Here is a 22,262-nt window from a genome sequence, read left to right as displayed (position 1 = left end):
CCAGTTGAGCCCAGGATCAAGTGTACTAGTCCCATAGTGGTTATACCTGCTTCCATCAGGACCAAATTTGGCATGGTGTCTGCCTCTGGACATAGACTGGATTTCACCAGGTGCTGCTGTCTATTGTCTAAACCTACATTAATCATTCTTTGCATGAGCCAAGTGTATCTGCAGGCTTATGTATACTATAAAACATGTTTTCCACTATGGGTAACTGCTTCCCACCATGCATTTCAATTATATGTATGTATTTGCAGTCTGGAGACTTTCCATTCTGGGGTGGCTGTGTTTTATTGTGATGACTGGAATTCCTGGAGCTGTTCACCATGCTCCATTCACTCACTTGTTAAGTCATTGATGCCTTGACCTGATACATCAGGATCCTGGATCTAAGAGCCCCAAGCAGTCATTGCCCAGATGAAGTATCCTTCTACTTATGTGAAAATCTGGCTGTGTTGGCTGTAGACTAAACTTCATGGTGACTGGATGTGAAATGGACTTCATGGTCTCCTTGCTTGAACTACAAAAAATGCTTGAAGTGCAGGCAAAAAGATATATTTATTTTACAACTCTTACTAGTTTGGCTGTGCTTAGCACAACCATATATATTAATTTCTCAAATGGAATTCAATGAACGTGAATCTCCAAACATGTTCTCAGTAACCTCTGCTCATCCAAACCTTTTCAAGAATGGTGTGTTTGTATTTCAGCACAACTCTAGTATTTTTTTCCAATAAATATCAATAACATATAATTTTCATTTAGTAAAACATTTTTGTTTTGTTTCTGCTAAATCATCTCAAACACAAGGCTGCTCAAGAGAGAGTTGAATGGTACTTAATGTTCAAATATTTCTTTGTTGTAGTAACAAATCTTTAAATGTAGCCCTGCTTCAAAGAAAAAAAACAAACCCAGATTAATTTCATGTTTATCTCAGCAGCTGTTTCAAGGAAGACCTGCCAGATATTGATCAAAATATAGAAGACTTCAATAACAAAAGGGGAAGAGGGTAAATGGCTTTATACGAAGGCATCATTTACCAGCAGAAGCTTAATAGGAATGTGAAAAAATTATAATATTCGTCCTCCAGATTTGGCTTTAGCAGCTGCAATCATGCATTCTTGGGCACAGCTGTGTTTTGTATCTTTGCTATTTGAATGAAGACAGGAAGCTTCTCAAATAGTGTTTATTTGCTCAATTAAATAGGAGGATGAATGCCTGCAGAGCTCTGGGTCCCAGTTCTGGTCCAGGGTGTAATGATCTGGATTTCTACCTGGAGAGAAGACAGCACAACACAAATCTGCTGAATGTTGCCAGAGATACCATATGGGACCTGCACCTCTAACAAGTCTCAGAAGCTCACAGGACCATGGTTTCATATTGGGAAAAGATTTTCTTACACCTAGCTGGTGGCTGAGTTCTTCCTAGCTTACATCATTTAACAACAGAAGTGCTTTGACTTCAAAGCCATTTTTCCTAGAAGTAAAAATGAAATACCAACGTAAGGTACTTGCTTGAGAATAGCTGGAGCACCCGTTCTGGAACCAGCGAGTTTCTGCCAAAATACTTGGGTTTTTTTTTCTCTCTTTCTGTTCCCTCCTGTTGACATGGGGCCAGAGGCAGGGGATGAATGTGGACATTGTGCAGCCCACACATCTACATTCTTGTGCCATTTGCAATCAGACCTTGTGTCCCCTAACAGCAGTGGCTGGGAAGCAGAGACAGGAGATTTGTCTCTGACTGGACCTCAGTGGCTCCAAGTCTTTTTAACAACATGTCACAGAAATTACTCTAGATTGCTGCTTTATGTCCAGCTTCAGCCAGTATGAACCTGGCATTGATTCCTTTATTTCTCTTTTTATAAAAGAAAAGTGAGAATGAGTGATTCCTTTTCTGTGCTGAAAGAGAAGAAACTATTGTAGGTCACAGTAAGGAAGAAAGGATTAAATGGAAATGGAGGCTGGGTGACTGTCTCTCCTGTAATGACATAAAAGCATTGTAAAGCCAAGTTAGAGAATGTAAGAAGAAAAATTTAGGATAAAGTCAGTCTACTTGCAGACTCTTGGGTAGCTGAAGTTCCCTGGTGGGAGTTTTCTGTGAATTGTTATTCCAGATTAATGGTGCTCTCAGGATGTGCATCACTAACTTCCTCTGCTGGTCACGGATATTCCAGCATGTTGAGAGAGGTGTGAGTATTAGCAGCCATAGGTGTCCTGAGATCTTTGAGAAGGCAAACTGTCTCATCACACAGGCACTAGGGGATGTGGGTGACTACTCAGACTGAGGTGTGAAACTTCAGGAACATACCTGGTAACTGTGAGAATGAGCAAGATACAGTTTGCTGAGAAGTATTAAATGGAGATAAATACTTTCATAAATCATGCTGATTCAGGAGTGCTGGACAGGTCTACTAAGAAGGACTTTATCTGGTCCTCTAAATGTATCAGAAAGTATTGTTATTTCTATTGATGAGGTGATCCTCAGGATCAACATGCTCACGTAGGACCCAAGTATGAAAGTCAGTAGGTGATGCTGATTATAAACCTTCCCATCTAGTTTCATTTTCAAGCTAAGTAAGCAAACCACAGACGAGATGCATTAAAAGTCGAAATTGATCAAAAATTCTAACTTGTAAATTACCAAAGTGATCCTTGGCACATTTTGATGTGGAAACTAGGCAGTGGAGTGAGTTTGGTCTCAGTATGAAATGAGGTATTTGGGGTAACAGTGTGCCTGGAGGCTTTCACATACCCATTTTTCTCCTTCTTCCTCTCTCTTTTCCTCCCTCAGCTTGTGAATCAATTGACTGATTACAACCACATTTGTCAAAGGAATGGTGATCTCAAAAATAATTAAGTTCCTGCAGATTTTTTGATTACAAATTGGTGCTTGTAGAGCTACTTGTTATGCTGAGAGTGTCTCCTGACAAGGTTATGCTGACCCTCCTTAAAGGAGATCTTGCTCTCACTGTTAACAAATCATATTTTGAATGAGATTCTATACGTGTCAGATCTGTGCTTCTAGTGGTCCAACAGGAAGGCTGAATGTGCTGCTTTGTTATTAACTTATGACTGAAAAATGGGAATGCAGATATTATGTTATTTCAGCTAATCAAGTGCTGAAACTTCTAAATGCCAGAAGCTTCAGCCAAACCATAAGGATGAAAAATACACATAATCAATGATAGGTATTTGAAAGATCAATCAGAGAGCATGAAGTCCTTAAACTCATTTGGTACCTGAGCAGGCTAGCTCGTGCCAAAGAAAATACAATTTAGAATGTGCCTGAATTAAAGAGGAAATTTGAGAAAATAACCTTACGAAAATACCCTAGAAACCAAAATAGAGGCATTTATTTTGACTAAGTTATCATATCTGCTTCTGAGTTTCAATTTTATGCTTTTCTTAAAAATCGTGTTTGTAAGTATTTTTTCACAAATATTTTAGGGTATTTTTATTAACTTAGAAGGTAGTCTGCTTAAAAACAGTACAGCAACTGAAATGACATATCAACTATCAAATATTTTGTGCTCACCGTTGCAAATCTAGTCCAGATGAGCTCAGCCAAAAGGCTGATGGATTGTCCAAATACCTTTATCTGAGTGTTTTCTGCAGTTTCTGGTCAAATATCAATACCGGAAAAATTTAAGCACCACAATCAACATTAATTGCCATCCTAAAATGATTACTTGTGTGTAATAGATCTGTGGATTGATGTTGTGTCTTGGGAGCTAGGGATAAGGCATGTCTTGCTCAGACAGCATGGAGGAAGCTTGATTGCTGCTGATGCATTTCCCAATCAATTGCTAAACTGGGAAGGATTTGAGTTGTTGCTTTTAAGGAATAAATTTAATGAGCATGGCTAAACAATTCAAAAGGAAACTAGGGTCATTTCCTCAATACACGCTGAGGTAACCGAAGAAAAATGACTGTCAAAGATGACAAATCTTCACAGACTGCTCTCACTCACCAGAGTTTATGGGTGCTTCATTATATCTACACAAGGCCAGCTTTTTTAGGACCCTCTCAGTAGCTGTAAATATATTAATATTGCAACATAAGTTTTAGCCTTTTGTAGGTTTTTTTTTAGACTAAATTAGGTGTCCCCACGTTTATGTGAGCCTTTTGTACTTTCACATAGATGTTCAGTTGTAGTTTTGCAGATGTTATTACTCATTATTTTTAATTCTTTAGATTTTAGTTTCCTGAAGAGCAATTTTTTGGAATTTAATCTAAACAGGCGAAGACTATAGTATGAGTATAGCTTCCTGAAGACCTCCACTAAGGCAGGCTCTTTAGGCAAGCACAGCATGGCAGATGGTCCCTGCTCTGAAGACCTTACAGCCTAAATACTTTTCTTATCTCCTTCTTTCTCTGAGGTATTAATACCTGATTAATATCTGGCTATCTGCTCGTATACTGTAAGTGCTCTCAAAGGCACCCCTCTCCACAGTATGCTCAGCAACCCAAAGTAGAAATAAGGAGCAGACACCTTTCTGGCTTGCAACAGTTTAAACACTGTTAAATAATATTTTTTGACAAGCACGCCCAGAAGTCAGGTGCTAATTTTCTACAGTCACATAAGGCCGTATTGAATTATCACTGTTCTTGGGAGTTGAAATTCTGTAGATGAGAGTGCAGACCTAGAGGTCTTGTTACAGGTTTTACCATTCATCTCATTAAAAAAAAGAAATGCAAGGAGAACTGCTTCTGCAAGACTGTAAGCAAGGTTCTTGAAACAGAGTTAGATTTGTTCAAAATTATAAATACCATCCATTTATACGTTAACTGCACTGTTTCATACAGGAACTTCCGTGTCTATGTGACCAATCAAACAGGGAAATCCTCTTTGTAACTGAGAGCATTGTTGGAGCTGTGTGGGCTCTCCATGTGCCCATATGACTCCTGGAGCTCTTTGTCAAGTGTTCGATGAAAAAAAAACAACTCTTGGACAACTCGGTTCAGTATAACAGGGATTGGTGACTTGGTAGAAATTTCTGAAGACCCTACAAAGCTTTGCAAGAAAAAAACAAAACACCAACAAGCAGAACACAAACCCCTTCTATTCATCCCTTTCTGATCTGATTCTTTGTCTCAGCTCTTGTTCCAAAGGGCAAGAGGCAGTAGCACCACCAACAAAGCTTCTTTTACAGCCTTTTTTTGGCATTAGTTATGGAAGGATCAGATGTCTGACCTTGCAGCGGTAGGTAAAAGGAGAATGAAAATATCTATATGCCTGACAGTGTTTGAAAGTGCCTGGTCTCCCTTTGCACTGGATCTTGTATGCAGTGTGCTCTAGATGTGCCCATAATGTTAAGGCAGAGGACCAACATTGTTGGCTTTGACAGCTTCTTCCTGGCACTTAGCTGAGACTGTTCAAGTTTGAGAACTCTCTTAACACAAAATCTGCTTTGCCATGAGGTGGTCGTGCACAAATCTTTCTAGATACTAGTAAGGTCACCAAGAACTTTTATTTTTAAGTTATATGTTTATCCAGTGTGCCTCTTATGAAGGATATCCCTGTCCTTGTTCCAGCCCAGAACCCCAGCTGTAAGCTTTATAGACTTTTTTTCAGTGAGATATGTAGGAGTTGGATTTTATTAGCAGATAGAGTGTTTTAAGAATTTAGAGAGGTACAGGTGAAAATCATCCTGTGTGTTTGTGCAATGAGAATTTTCATGTGGAGGCTAAACAGGGTCTTACAATTTGTACATTTTAACTATAATTAATAATATCTCTCCTCAGCATATCTCAGATTTATTCTAGTGATATCAACACTTGCTATTTTAAGTTACCTTACATATGCGTTTCTGTCCACAATATTAACCCTATTTATATCAACATAAAGTTTACAGAAAGGTCTAAGGTTCTGTATTAATGTATGAGAGAGCATTTCTTGTTCTGTACCTCACTGTTGCATTCATTATACAAAATATGTTCATGATCTGCTATGCTTTTCTTCTTTCCCAACTATTCTTTCAGCTTTCATCTTCTTTCTTCTTCCCACACTTCCTTTCTTTCAACAGCTTCTCTATCTGCGGACAAGGCTGTGACCTCCATTTCACCTTAAAAAAAATAATAAATTAAATCAGTAGGTGGACCATGCTGGCATTTTTAATGCATCACCAATGAATTTAACTCATTTACCATGCCAATAATATTAATGGGGATGGAGAATTTCACATTTTGTGACACTATAACTCTCCAAACTTCAACCCCATGCATGGCAGATATATTAGCCAGTCAGTCAGAGCAGCAGACACTTCCTAAATCTCACCACATTTTGGATGCTGCAGGTGGAGGAAGACACTGTTGAGCCATCCCTCTTTTTCTGAGGAGCAATACTACATCTCTGGAAAGGCTAGGCTTGTTGACTTGCATCAATATGTCCTTTTATTATTTCTCCTGTCTTCTGCTGAGGAAAAAGGAAAGATGTGTTTGCAAGATAATGCTCTGATGTTTTTGGGCCACATGCATTGCAATGACCAGGCTGGATAAGGAGGTAGCACAGGCTGGCAGAAAAGTATGACTGCAGATTGGAAAAGGTCCTGCAACATCTGGAAGATCAATCAGGAGAGGGAAAAGGGCCCCAATTTTAACAGTGCACATGCTGAGTCACAAGGACCTTCGTTTCATGGAATGACTGCTAGGCACTTTCCACAAATTACACTTTTTTACAAGCCCTTAAAAGGGCCTCTAAAATTGAAGGCACCCAAATTTACAAGTGATCAGCAATGTTAAGGCACAGGACCCTGCTTGTTGGCTTTGGCTGTGGATTGAATTCAATGTGTTAAAAGCAGAATCCATTGTAGGTGCACACACACATAATTTGATATATATTTTTCTATATATAAATAAAAATTAAAAATATAAATACGTATTTTTATATATTTAAAATATATTTGATTCTGTTTTCAATGGTGTGAAAATACATATATTTTCTGTGAAAATTCAAAACACATGTATTTGGGAAATTAAACTGTAATACATATACTTTATTAGATTATGGTAAAATTAACATAGCCTTTCATATAGCCTTTATGCTGTACTATCTTTTGCCTTTTATTTTGAAATATATCATTCCTTGTTTTGCTCAGAAGCACTGAACACTAGCAACCGAAGGTAAGTTTCAGTGTGACTGTCCACAGCATTAATTATCTTGACACGCTTCTGTTCCTACAGCGAAGATGTTTGTAAACGAGGATTCACTGTTATTATCGACATGCGGGGATCCAAATGGGACTTGATCAAGCCTCTCCTGAAGACTCTTCAAGAAGCCTTCCCTGCTGAGATTCATGTCGCCCTGATTATAAAACCTGATAATTTCTGGCAGAAGCAGAAAACGAACTTCGGCAGTTCCAAGTTCATCTTTGAGGTGAGAGTTACGTAAGAGCTGGATAGTAAAGCATTATCTCTAACAAGAAATTTTCTTCAGGTAATAAAAACATCCCAAGCCTTGTGAGAGAAACAAAGACATCTGAGGACTGTTTGCAGAAGTGGGCTGGTGCCCTGGCATCAGGTTGCCTTCTGAGCACAGTGGTGAAACAGGATGCATGTTTCATCTCAGAGGTTCACATAGATAGGTGGCCTTGGTGCAGCTATTTTTGTTATACTTATTTTTGGTGGTGTTGCATTCAGTCTTTCCTCTGATGCTCTAAGAAAAAAAAGCTCAGCAAGTCAATGTAATAAAGACAAAGTTCCAGATGGTAATATATGGGTTTGTTAGTTGATCTCTACCAAACTTCACACAGTGGATTTTTTTGATAAAATACTTTTATACGTGTTTTGTCACTTCTTTTAATTTAATTGAGTTTTACAATTCAGGGGTAATATTAACAACTCATGTTAATGATAAAGTACCTCAGGTAGGTACCTGATACCTGAAATGATACCTGAGGTATCATTTTCTATCTTACTTACCAACCCATTTGTTTCAGAGAGATGCTCAGATTTTGCATCTCTGGAACTCAGAAGTAGTTAGTTCTTAATGCTGACTGCAATGGCAAGCCAGATTTAAGTATATGGTCTAGAGCTGTTGAAGTCAGTGTGATATAAATACTTTCTTATTTTCAACTTCTCCTTAAATGCACTCTAAAATTGCAATAGGCAAGACTGGTGTTGACAAAGCATTAGCAAAGGTTTACATAATTATCACTATTTAAGTATTTGTACCTTTTTCTCTCTCTCATCACAAAAATGAGTCAACTCATAGATTTTGCTTTGTTCAAATGGGTCTTTACCTTCCCTGGCTACCTAAGAGGACTCAATCATCAAAATAACTTCCACTTGCTATCTCCTATGCACCTTTGAATGCAAAGCTGTCTTCAGTATAGGTTTATGTCACACTGGCAATGCTGCCTGTGGGAAATGAGAGGGATGGGAAAGGGCAGTGGGAAGGAGAAAGGACATGTATGGCTACAGAAGGATGTGGAGTTGGAGGGAGTCTATGCAGAGACTAGTAGAAGTAGCTTTTGTGGATGGGGAGCTCTGTTTCAAATACAAGTGGGCACTAAGGGGCAATCCTATAGAAGCCCAGGAAGAGACAGCTTGTGCATGTATATCCAACAGTAAATTTTACCCCTCCAGTATTTCAGTAAACAAAATCAACATCTTCCTAGAGCTTCAAACCCTAGAAGTAAAGTAACAGAGTTCATATGTATATTTTTAGAATATTTGTTTGATTTTAAAATTAATTAATGCTTTCTAGAGGCTTGACTTATTTTTTTTTTTGTTCTGTAGAGTTGGTGTGATGATAGCAAAGAGTAAACTGTGGTCAAGCTATTATTCACAGTTACAGCTCTGAGTCTGTATTCTGTTAAAAGCTCTGGACTTGTTTGCTGTACATGCTGGCACGCTGTAAGGGTGTTTTCATTTTGTGTGTGTGCCTTTGAGCCTTTGCTGGACTGTGCACATCAGTGTCCTTAAAGGTTCACAAATTTTTGGACCGAAGGAGGAGGTTTGATGCTTTCACTGTCTATTGAGCCACTTGCAGACACTCAGAACTGATGAGTCCTTCTCATCAGATTTCTTAAGCTGTGGTCCACTATACAGTAGACCCCCTGCAAGACGCAAACTACAATCCAGGAACATTTTTAAACATTTTGTGGCTGCTGCTGCTGCTTATTGGTAGGCTCAGGCACTGGGGCAGCTCATGCTCTCTTCTAAGAAGAACTGTGAATATCAAATAAGCATTATAAGTCAGTATGTCTCACATTTATTTGATTTGTATGGGGTAGCACACAAGTATGGTCTCTGCACTGAACCAGCATGGTGATTTCCCACAAACATGAGGTTCTTGGCAGGAATAGACTGCAGGGAAAGGCAATGCAAGTCTCTGTCAAATTACCCCATCTAAAACACAACAGTAACCACTGTCAGTTTTAAGGCCAGATTCTGCTTTTGAGCTTAATGGAAGCATTATACACGTGCCAGGGCAGTGCATGACCCTTAGTAGAGGGTAATGATCTGGATTCTGTATTGTGAGACTGGCAGAAGGAATCTGTGTTGCAGTCCAGAGAGTGAAGCATGGCCTCAGATCATCACACAAAGAAAAGAGGGAAAAAAAGGTTTTGGTTGACATGTGTGGAATCCAAAGCTCCCTGTCACTTGGAGGAAAGGACCAGGCAGCTTAGTTAGCATTAGTTCATAGGTGCCTTCAAGATTATTTTATTTACCCTGCTGAAAAGGTATAAATCCTAGAAAATAGTTTATAAGTGATTTCTAAAACGGCTGCGTGATGCCTAAGAGACAGTTACTTTATCTTACCAACTACCTGCCTACCTAAGGTTGTTTCATGAGAGTTTCAAGAACTCCTTAAAGGAGCAAATCTGAATAAAGAAATTTGCCACAGGATTCATGAATTGAAAAGCCTTTCTGTTATATAATCATGTCAGATTCTGTTCATGATCAGAGCAGTGCTTACATTCGCTTGACATACTGCAGGGGGAATGCCCAGGTACTAGCCATGAAGATAAGTTTTTCCTTCACAGGCAGTTAAATTCTAAATTGACTTCTCTTAAAGGCATCAATATCCAGGTCAAAAGGTTTAGAAATTTGAAATCCCATTGACTCTTCCCTCTGTCCTCCTCTTTCCCCAAAGCAAAGAGCATTGCAAGAAAGCTCTAAAATAATCTTTCTGCCGAGTGTAAGTTCAATGCAATCTCAATTTTAATACATTGCAGAATGCTTGATATTTTTAGATGGATACAAACAGAAAAAAAAAGCTAGTGGAAAGCCTACTATTTTGGACATAATTCAGCATAATGGACAGGATTTGAGGTATTTTTCTTTGTAGGTGAGTTTTACAAGATTGCTGTGATTATTGGGTGCTTCCAACTTCTGAAGAGCACAGACTGACATTCTTTAGAGGCCTGGTCTTTAGGGGATAGATGTGCAGTCACTGGTGAATATCATGAGTGACTGAGGGCTGCCAACTTGGGTGTTAACATCACAGCACTGAAAATTTCCAGTAACATATGAAACCCTATGGTCATATTTCAGAAAAATATAATTTGTCTAAAATAAATGGGAACAGCCACCAGTTGTTGGGTCCTTAAACTGTAATCTGCTTTGCAGGCACTCAGTGCATTCTTCTATCACTGGTTACTGAATCTGAATGGAAGAAAATCATCTCTCCTTGATTGTGTGTGATTCATGAGCAGTACTTTCTATTACTAATAAATTCTAATTGTTAATACTGCAATGACATTTCACTTTTACATTGATCTTGGCTTAATTACATTACAAATTACTGATATGAAAGAGATCTGCCTGTGGCAAAAATCAACTGGAATAATCTGGAAGAAAATACCAGTATTTTCTGTGTTTGGCAGGTCACAACATTTGTTTTAGTTCATATGCCTAAAACTTTTGCTGCTAATAGCCACTAGCCTGAGTGTAACACAGGTATCAGAAGCCCTGTTATACCTTATACCTGTTCAGTCAACAATCACATCCAGAAAGCTGCAGTAAGAAGTCTCCAGTGTCGAGCTGGGTTAAAGTGACATATGGCAGAAACATTCTCACTACATGATTTTGATAGTTGGTCCAGTTGAAAATGACAGACATTATTCTAGGAAAGAACATGCCTTTTAATAAATAAATAAATTACTGCTAGTAATAGAAAAGTTTTCAATCCAAATAATTTATCAAAATTAAGCAGTGTCCTCAGCATATTTTACAATGTTCCTCTAATTATGTATTGATGAGGAAAACAATCCCTTCATGCTATTTATGGATTGCACTGTCCATAGAATCATAGAATGTCAGGTTGGAAGGGACCTCGAGGTTCATCTGGTCCAGCATTTCTAAGTACTACTATAGTTTCTATGAGATGGCTCAGCACCCTGTCCAGCTGAGACTTAAAACTGTCCAATGTGAGGAAATCTACCATTTCCCTTGGGAGACTATTCCAATACTTGACTGTCCTCACGGTGAAAAATTTACTTGCACTGTTATTTCTGGTAAGACAGACTCTGATTCAAATGCTGTAATTTTCCTTCCTTAGACAAGTATGGTATCTGTTGAAGGCCTGGCAAAACTCGTAGATCCTTCTCAGCTGACGGATGAGTTTGAAGGATCCTTGGATTACAACCACGATGAATGGATAGAGCTGCGCGTCTCCTTGGAAGAGTTTTTCAACAGTGCCATCCATTTATTATCAAGGCTGGAGGATCTCCAGGAAATGTTGGCAAGGAAGGAGTTTCCCGTTGATGTTGAGGGCTCAAGAAGGCTGATTGATGAGCACACACAGCTTAAGAAAAAAGTCATTAAAGCTCCTGTGGAGGAACTGGACCGTGAGGGTCAGAGGTTATTACAATGCATAAGATGCAGTGATGGTTTTTCTGGTAGGAACTGCATTCCTGGAAGTGCAGATTTTCAAAGTCTTGTGCCAAAGATCACCAGCCTTTTAGACAAGCTACATTCTACCCGGCAACACTTGCATCAGATGTGGCATGTCCGCAAGTTGAAACTGGACCAGTGCTTTCAACTCCGGCTTTTTGAGCAAGATGCTGAGAAGGTAAGAAATAATCTGTTCCTTCCATATTTTCACCAAGCCTTTATCACAAGGACACTGGCCATTTTTTTTCTGTGATTAGCAACATGAGGTATTAGGTGTACATCTCAGCGGATGTACTTTGTGTGACTCATAAACTAGATTCACTGAACTAATTGTTGGATGTAGCAGGCATAATGATATCCAGTAATAACTTGTCTGTGTCACTTTTGATGAAAGTTAATCTGCTTTTTTGTGTCACAGTGGGTACATTTGGTAGACATTACCACAAGAGTCAGGCTTTTTTGGGGGGTTTTGTTTACTAAGCTTATGAATATATTTATCTACATGTCACAGCACCTAAAGAAGTTACGGTTTGATTCACTGTGATTAGCATTTGCACTTTTTATGGGACTATAGGAAATTTGTGGTTTAAGTGCTCCTATTTGTTATCTCAAACAACATTTTCAGTTTCCTGTTCCTAGTTAATTGAACCAGGACTGGCAACTGGTAAAATCTTTAGTTATGGCTTTGTACCAAGGACATGGGCACTTAGTTCCCACGGCATAAGTTCTGAGATTGTGTCTAGGTTAAACATATAAACAGGCCGAGAGAAAAGTATTCTGAAATGACTGCAGCATGTGTTGTGCAAAACACACTCAGTGTGGCTGTTTTGCATTAAAAAGCACATGTGGATGGCATTTGAATTTGTATCTGATGCTGAGTCAGTGCCCAAGATTCCTGTTCACCAGCACTAGACTTTATTAGAGAAATATTTAATGTTAAATTATTCCATATAGATTGCATTGCTACTTCATAGTTCTTAGATGTTTGTAATGTAGCCTATCAGCCTGAGAAGCACAGAGTGTTTCTTGAAATGAAATACAGGGTACAAAAAAGTATTTACAGCAGCAGAAGCACAGGTAAGTAGCATGGCTTTAGGAAGCTATAGTTTCACAAGTGTGCAGTACTGCTGCAGAGTTACATTCCTATTCCCTGCCTCTTCAGAAGATGCTCATGCAGGAACCTGCAGCAGCTTGGGCAGTCCCCTGCAAGCAGAGCTTAGCTGCTTGTCATGTTTGTTAAAAAAGACTGGCTAAAAAATAACCAGGGTCTCATACAAAACACCAGCTACAGATTTCTGTAATATATAATAAAGCAGGCTTCTTACAACTTCCAGTACTCATCTCTTTGCCTCTGGAAACACATGCAGGTACTGATGTTGGTGAATTTATCTTAGAAAAATGAGTTGTGCCAGACTCTTGGCAGACTGAAGTGACTGACATCTTGTTAGGTGGTTTAGTGAGAGGTCTGCTGCTCACGTAAAATTCTAGGACAGAATAGGGTATTCTCAGTGGAAAGTACTGAGCTCTCACACTTGTGTTTATCTAGTCTGTGTATTCATCAAAAGTACCAATCTCTAAAACTTCTCCACTTAATGTATGATCCAGCTGTTGAATGTGTCTGTCATGACCCTGGAGGAATAGCAAAAGAAATGCAGATCTCAGTAGCAGAGGGATCTTGATGTAGGTATTTTTTAATTATTTTTTTTTAATCAGCTGCAAATAACTATTATTTTTAAAACATCAGGGAGAAGCATGCTGCTGAAACAAATATAATCCTTAGTAGTGCAGAGAAAGATACAAAAGATTGGTTTTTCAATGCATGTATTAAATATCTTTAAGAGATACTAGGACTGAAATGGCTCCATCATTATACAAATCAATCCTCCTATTGGGGAAACCTTGAATTCTGCTAAGTCACTCAAAAACAAGAGCCACTGCAGAATCACTCAAATCACAAGAGCAGTTTTTCTTCCAGGTTCTATAATTTATTCTTCTTCTCCCTTTTCCTTGTGTGTCACATGCTATAAGATCACCCACTGCTCTCCTTCCCAGAGGTGGCTGTATTTCAGTCAGTGCTTCCATTTGGATTTTCAGTTACTTTGGGATTATTCAGATGACCACTGCTTACTTACATAATTATTATTTTTTATTTGTTATTATTATTATTTGCTAATATTATTAGCAAATTACTTTTATTTATCAAATTGCTGTTATTATTAATATTAATGTTATAAACTGAAAGGCTCTCAGATCAAATCAGTGTCTGAGAAGTTCTTGTTGACAAACACTGTTCTGTAGTGTTGAAGGAAGTCTCCAATATATTTTTCCTTCCTTCTTTCCTGAGCAGGCATGAAAGGATGGTGTGATACAGGTCTGAGCCTTATGACAGCTGGATTCTTTGCATGTGTCTGATGTTAAGTGTAAGGTTTAGGCAGGTCAGCAGATTAATTGAACTTTTGAGGTGAAGGAAGAAGCAGTGAGAATGCAATTCCTGCCATTCCAACACCGGTGGTCTCCAACAATTCCTGACTGACAAAACTGGCATTTTGATGTTCTGTAAATCTTTTCTTCATCTGCCTGACACTAAACACACAGTCTTGCTTTGGCTTGTCTGAGTACCTCCACTTGCCTTTTCTTGACTGCTACACTTTCACAATGAATAGAAAATCTTCTGTTGTTTTATACTCTCGCATAAGTGTTTTTAATCTTTTCAGTTTGTGAGTCCCTCAGATTCTTCCAGGGAAAGCTGTAGACCCTTTTACTTTGCATTTTGCACATGTAGGCTGCTGTAAAACATCAATGGCTCAAACCAGGACATTACCTTTTGCAGATCTCTTTGAAGTAGTCCAACTATCTCGGACTGGAAAGTACTTGTCTTACAAAATGTTCAGAGCTAAATCCAGTCTGAGCACTGTCTCCACTATATAAATAGCCACCACAGTGTGTCTGTGTATTGCATTTTCAGGCTTCCTGGTAACTTAATTTGCTAAGTTGCACTCTATTCTCTACAATTAGGTATGGTAGCAGAGCCATGATGGTCTTCATCTCCTGGGGAGAGGCACAGCTCTTTCCATATAACCTGGATATGTCATTTAGTCCTAATCAAATGACAAGTCTAATACCCTGTGAAAGCTGAAGACCCAACATAAAATTTGAAATATAAACAAGGTCTTAGGACCTTTAAAAATATCTCTGTATACTCATTGGATGATATTTTAGGAAACCTGTTCTAAGAAGGAGAAAACGGATAAGGACTTTTCATTTTCTGGACACAACCAATTAAAAAAAAATAAAAATCAGGTGTCCTCATTGCCTGAGAAGTTCATAAAGATGGGATAGGAAAAAAAAAACAAAAAAAGGGAGGGGAGACACAAGAAGAAAAACACACTATTTTGTGGTAGGTTAATTTTTTAAGACCTTGCTATTAAAACACTCCAAATCTTTAAAGCAAATAAATTCATTTTTTCCCCCCCCCCTCTAGATCCTTTCTATTAGAACACTTCTAAATAACAGGCACTGCCTGAACACAAGAATTATACAAATTGCAGGTATTACATCTTATGGAAGGTCTGCATAGTTGGGTGCTGAGCAACTTACATTACTGGCAAAATAGAAGGAGGGGGTGACAGTCAAAACGTGGGCTTCTCCCACTCAAATCAGTAGGAGAGAGCAGAGTTGTCTGTGGTGAAGCTTTGTCTCCAGTTCAGGCCTTTAGGTTTTCATTTTCCTGTGCTGGGGCCAAGGGAGAGGAAAAGTTGGGCTGTCACATAGGCACAAGCAGTGCAGCGAGATTGAATTCCCAGATGGAGACTGGAAGCTTCTTGGAGCTTAAGTCAGCAGGCAGGTCAGCCGTGTGGGGAGCTTTGGCAGAGTGGTGTGAGGAAGTTCACATGCTGTGCAGCGCCGACTGTAATGATCTGCTGATAAATACCACATTTCAGCTGCTGGTGTACCCTGACCCTCACTGCTCAACAAGTTCATTCCTCACCCACTAATATAGGCATGCATGTGTATGTATCTAGTTTTGCAACTAGAACTGAGACTTCACTGTGTTTTTACTGGATAACAGGGAAAGTATTTTTAGCCATCAGTAACATGAAAAAAATGTAGTCCAGTCTAAATTGAATATTGTTTGAAAGAGAGAAAAACCCCACAATCAGTATAGATCCAACTATTAGAACTATCTGAGAAATGTTAATTGGTTCATTGAAATTTGGATGGGGAGAAGAATTCAGGCAAGAGTCCACATGTTTTTGCCCTTGAATAAATACCAAAAAAAAAAAGTTAAAAAAAAAATGTTCTTACACTCCGTACTTTCCAGCTCTTCTGGAAATCATTTGTTGCTGGCACCCAACTTGACTTTTGTAGGAATTTCCCCATCATTCTGGTATGGTTCCATATCAATTTTACTACCCTGGCATGTATGTGAATGAAAAACAGTTATCATGATGTAACCAGTGTTGTTCACATTAAGTAGAAACAATATAGTCATCAGCTGGACTGAACCAAGGATCTATGGTAAACTTGTAATGCCAGAGTGAAGAAGGAGCAGGCTGCTGAAATATCATCAGTCAGCCTCTAACAGGAGGCAGAGGAGACTTTGTTCTCATTGGTCCCACTTTTCCTTCTCCTTCCTGACTTTTTATGCAGTCCACAACAACAAGGCACAGTCCAAAAGATGGCTGTGGTAGCTGGGAAATGCCACAAATGAATTTTTCTTGACGTTTGCTGTGGAAGAAAGATTATATTTGGATAGGGCCAGCTTTGTGGATACTCTAGTAGCAAACCACAGGCCACATCTAGTCTTTGAGGGGCAGTGAAGCAGCAGGCTTGCAGTCAAAACCATCTGCTTCATCTATACTAAAGCTTCCCTTTGAAAAATATGGTTGTGCCTGTGATTCTCCCCGTGGAACAGGCTGTGGGAAGCTGTGCTGGCTGCTGGGGGCTGCCATGGTGCTGCTGCTCTGAGGGTGGCTGCAGCAAAGGGAGCAGAGGGCATGGCCTGCATCACCTGCCCTGCAGCAGCTGCTGCTCCCACAGCCCAGGTGGTGTGACCAGCCTGGAATGGCAGGAAGATTTAAGTGAGTGTAGGAGTGGTCAGAATGTGATAATAATGCAAAGTTCATGTCATAGAAGGTAAGTTTTGAGGTGGAGGTGAGTAAAAAAAATGGTTAAGTGGGAATAGGGTGGAATAACAATTGCAGCAATTCTGCTGCATCCCACTCCCTGTGCAGGTGTGGGCAGAGCCTGCAGCACCAAGGAGCACACACTGCATCCCTCCCTTCTCACACACAGCACTACTTCAGGCCTCTTCTTCAGTCTGCTCTCCTTAAATGATGTGTTATTCTGATGTGTTATTCTACTGGATAAGTGCTATTAGGCTTAAACTCCATTTAGTGAGATGAATAATGGGGCATTTGGTTTCTGAAGGAGGAAAATCACAGATACTCCAGCTGTACTAAGGCTCCAGTCCAGTGTCCTATTCCCATTCCTAATTGAAATATTGGAAAGCCTCCTATTGATTTTCACCAAAAGCTCAGTACACACATTAACACTTATACTGAAGTGCTGGATAAAATTTAGGAGATCCTGGTTTAGAATCTAATTTAACACCAAACAGAGTTAGTCTAGAAAAATACAGAGAAGCCCCAGCTCCACAGCAAAGTCAGTGGGAGAGATGATTATCCGAGAAGTATAAAATCTGAGCATTTGAACCATGCTTGAGCTGTTATTGGAGCATTACACCTGCCAAAGGTTCATGTTCCTCAGAAGGAAGGAATGCTCTGCAACCTACTATTTGTTTAAAAATATGCCAAATAGCTTATAGAATGACTGAATGCAAAATGTGGAAATTTAGCCTGTGGTTTAGGCATAAAAAAAGATGATTTGAAGAAAGAAACATTGGTATCTTGCTGTTGGAGAGAAGGGAAACTATCGGTGCACTTGTGATTGGACAATAAACATCCACTTCAAGCATTTCTTACATTGCTTCCTCTTTTACAACACTTAAAAATTCTGATGCTGTATGTTCTGTAATAAAATGCATTACAAATCTGATGATACAATCCTTCTTGCTAATAGTAGGCAGTTTATTTTATTACAGTCCATTAAGTAGAGCAATTGTAGCTGCTCCTTTAGTCAAGTGATGCTGCATGGAGAAGCATTTCCTAGAAATGGGTCTTAGCTGGCTTTCTGGAAAAGCAGCATAAGAAAGATATAAAAGATCAGCAACATCTTCACTTCCTTCTATATTTGCCATCACCTCTACCTTTTTTTCTTCCAGTAGTGTTAAAAGACCCTGGAAGTGATACATAAGCAGGTGATAAGAGTTTTCCCATTTACAGCATGTTATAATAACCCTGAAGTATTTGTGCAGTGCCAAAAAGCATAGCACCTGGGACAGACTCCTCTGACAGATAAAATCCACTTAGTGAAGGACCACTTCCCCTCTTTTATTTCACTGCTGGGAGCTCTCTCTTTCTTTGATCTGTTCTATGTGCCATATATACAGTTGCCTCCAAGATTTCATTTGGAATGTTGGCTTAGAAATTCCAGTAAAAGGGTTGTGTCCCAGGGAACCAGTGAGGAAAGTGCTGAGGAGCTGATGAAGGGAGCTGTCATACGTGAAATTAATACAAAATGAATGAGTGGTAACCACCTCTGGGGCAGTGGTTAATCAGGACTGGGGAGGAGACGGGGCATATTGAGAGGTGGAAGAGCCAGAATCAGGATTAATAATGAGAGCACATCCTTAGTGTCTTGCACCAAGAAGTATATATACCCCCTGTGCTGTTGCAGTGAATAAGGATTTGTTACTGAGTGAATGGTATTTAACAGTTAACAGTAATAATCATGCAGGCATAATAAGCGTGGATTAGACATGGATTTTTGCATAGGATTTAGATTTCATTTAAGTTCCATGAACACCACATTGGCGTATGGAACTCAGCATGTCCTGGATTTTCCATCCAAGTACTTAAACCATGGATATCACAACAGCACAGTAAGTGAGCATCACAGTAAGGAGCTTTCCTGGAGAGTTTGAACTCAGGGGATGTTGTTAGGCCTTAGGTAAGCTCCGTAAGACTTCCACAGTGAAATAAGTCAATAAGCTTAGTGTCTTCTGCAGAGACATTTGACTGAGAGTCTAAGTAGGCTTATTTAGGCATGTTACTTTCATCCTTAGCTCACCCCAAATGCCTGTGCAGACAAAGGACAGAAGCCTTGGAGTACAGATACTGACTGGGAAAGGCACTGAACTGTGGTTCATGTTTGTGAACATGCATGAGTTTGCAGACACCTTTGTCCTTCTTTTAAAATTAGGGAGAGTCACAGTCTCTTAACAGTTCCCACTGCCAGGTATTCAGTGAGCCAGTGCTGTTAGAGCCCGACACCCAGGAGCTGGGTAGCCACCATCTCTAGCTACTGTCTCTGCTTTAACTTTGCCACGCACTATGGGATCTTATTTCCAGCTGTCTGTGCTGGTTCCCCCCCCCCCAGTATTCCAGTTATGTTAGTGAACATTTGCAACACTTTGGGTGGCCTGATTTGCCACCCATACACCTGATAGGAGACAAACAAGCTGTGAAAATCTTCCTGACACAATTGGTTTTTAATTTGAAGCTGTAGAAGAAATATACAGATCTTTACATTTATGGATCTGGAATAGACATTGTTTAAGAGCAACATTTAGTCAAAGTATTTTAAGTTGCTTTAGTGTCTTTTTCTCTGTCTTTTCACATGCATATGGACCTTTGCAAAGAGCACATAGTGTCTGTTCTTTCCTGAAACCTTTTTTTCCATATTTGGTGTCTACTCTCTCATACTGCCAGTGAAAAATGCTTTCTTTTATGATTTGAAGTTTCCCTTAGCATATGGTGCTTTTTTTAGAATATAGATTCTCACTAGATGACTGTTCTTCCACATGGATAAAACCAGGCTTGGGATTCCAGTGCTGCAAAGGAAATTCAGATACCAGTCTAAGTGAGCTGCCATGTGAGTAGATCATCATGGAACAGCTTGCCCAGGGGAGTTGTGGAAGCCCCATCCTTGGAATTGTTCAAGGGCTGATTAGAGCAACCTGATCTAGTGGGATGTGTCCCTGCCAAGGCAGCGGGTTTGGATCTAGGTGATGTTTAAGTTCCCTTCCAAAACAAACCATTTTGTGATTCTATGGTCTCATGCCATCCTATGTCCTCAAGCTGACTCTGAAGCTAACACAACAAAGAGGACAAGCCCCATGTTCAACATGAAATGTTTTCTTTGTCACAGAATTTCTAATGCCAGGCAGAACACAGACAATGGATGCAAATAGGTCCCTAAATTGTTGAGTTGGCAGGCACAATCTTACAATGTTAGATTTTAAAATGTTGGAAAGATAATTATATGGATGATATGGAAAACAGGCTTAGATAGGTGCATAAACAATAGTTAAGAGGATGTTTGTAGGGTACCTGGCTCAGTGAGGTACTGAGTCTGGTTGGGGTATTGGCTGTTTCCAGCCAAGAGATGCAGATTTGCCATTGAAAAATGACCTTGGAGATGTAAGGGTATAGATACATTCCTACTGAATACAGATATGTATCCACACATGACTTAAATTGCTTTAGAATAGTACTGGGAATATTCTGCTTCACTTAAGATGTTTTGGTCAAGATCTTTTTAATAGCATCAATCAAGGACAAAGGATCAACCGAGGAAATTAATATCAAAGTGTATACCCATGGGTACTATATACCCATTCTTAAAAATCTGTGTATTTCCCCAAATGAACCTCTGCCAGTTCTCATAACTTTTATTTAATTACTTCACACATTTTAGAACAAAGGAGGCTCTAGTAAAACAGGTGAAAATTGAAAGCATGCAGCAAGAACTCTATTGCAACAGCAGTTTTTCATTAATTTTCAGTGTTTATGCAAATGTTTTTTCTGTGATGTTTGGGGTTTTTGCATTTTAAAATAATTGAACTCTTACTACTGAGTACTACTGCTTTGTCTTGAAGCACATAAGTGCTCTGTCATGCATAAGCCACTATGAAGTGTTCTGATGCAGCTGAATGAGCAATATGATGTTCTGAATGCATCTTTACTGATTTTTTCTTCTGAAGCTCAGTGGTAGCAAAACAGGGCTTAGGCTCATGGGTTCCCCAAGTTACTGGGTTTACCTTTTCTCAGAGTTTTGGCTTTTTTTCCTTCTTTTTTTTTTTAAACAAACAAAAGAAGAAAGTTTGCCTAGAAGCAGAAAAAAACCCCCAACATTATTACCAGGCGTGGTTGTGCACGGAGTGGGTGTTGACAGTTCCTGGTGATGCTATGAGCAGAGATGCCATGCTAAAGAGATTTCAGAGTGGGATCAGCACCTTCCACTTTGGAAGGCTTCAAAAGTGGCAGCTACAACTGTGTAAAATCTGCAATCTCGCTCCCCTGGTCATGGACACAAAAGAATTACTGGAGAGCTGTGGGGTAAATCCTCTTCAGCATCTATAAGGATAAGTTACTTGCAAAAACCTTTGTCTTTATCAGGAAAATGAATCCTGCACCTCTCAGTACAGGAACCTGCATGCTGGGACTTGCAATCTTTGCAGGCTATAGCTCTGATTTAAAGATACACGTAGGTGTCATCTGCTCTGTTTAATATGAAGTAGGCTTCTGACAGGTGCCTAGTGCCATCCACAATTTGTTGCCCCCAATCTGAAGTGGAGAGTTGCTAGAATGAAAAGAAGTTATGGGGCACTCTGTGGGAACTGTTCATTACTTTGACTACTGCTGATCACACTTAATAAAGTACTGTTCTTGGTATCTGTAGGAAAGAATAGATTTTTGCAAGACTAGGAGATTCTTGTAGTTTTGAACTTCCCTTAAAGCACAAACAGAGCTTATTCTGCTAATTGGATTGTAAAATCAAAATGTCTTCATTATAAGACAAGCTCCAAAAGAGCTTGCATCTTTTTCGCACGGCTAAGCTGGTATCCTACTGCTTTCTTATTTATCAGTCAAGGCCATGGGGAGTCTTTCTCTATGTACCAATAGCATTGTGAAGATTTGCTTTTCTACCTTTCCACCAGTAGAAAGTTTGGGGACAAATCTAATAACAACAGGATAAATTCACAAGTACACACCAACTGCTTTGTGCTCCTGCAACTGAAAGCAGCTACAAATTCAGTTTTGCCATCTGGTCTGACAAAGTCTGGGATTGCCCTCCCCTGCTGAGCAGAGCAGTAGAGGGAACTGGATAAATATGTATTAGAAATCCTCTTCATGGTGGATGATACTCTGGCAGGAAATGTCAGCTCCCCTTGTTGCAATCACCATTTCGTTCTGTGTGGAAGAGTGGGCAGGACTCCTTTCGGAGCCTCCCATGGACTTTTCTGTTGCTGCAGCAGCGAAACAGCTCTGAGAGTACAAAATTCCTCCCATAACACTT

The 22,262-nt window shown here is 39.5% G+C and overlaps 1 protein-coding gene across 1 annotated transcript in view; it reads left to right on the top strand.

The window, feature by feature from the left end:
- The window catches only part of KALRN (kalirin, RhoGEF kinase), a gene marked incomplete at its 5' end in the record, with an annotated part of 339,046 nt that overhangs the window by 31,649 nt on the left and 285,135 nt on the right, over window positions 1-22,262 (top strand). Inside the window, 2 exons of the mRNA XM_009996218.1 lie at window positions 7,182-7,374; window positions 11,506-12,018. Coding sequence (XP_009994520.1) covers window positions 7,182-7,374; window positions 11,506-12,018 — 706 coding nt within the window. The remainder of the gene's footprint in view (window positions 1-7,181; window positions 7,375-11,505; window positions 12,019-22,262) is intronic.

The sequence above is a fragment of the Chaetura pelagica genome, unplaced genomic scaffold (assembly GCF_000747805.2).
Source record: "Chaetura pelagica isolate M959 unplaced genomic scaffold, ChaPel_1.0 scaffold3, whole genome shotgun sequence".
Classification (NCBI taxonomy): domain Eukaryota; kingdom Metazoa; phylum Chordata; class Aves; order Apodiformes; family Apodidae; genus Chaetura; species Chaetura pelagica.
Note: the sequence above shows the minus strand (reverse complement) of the source record. Positions and strands in the feature narration are given on the sequence as shown.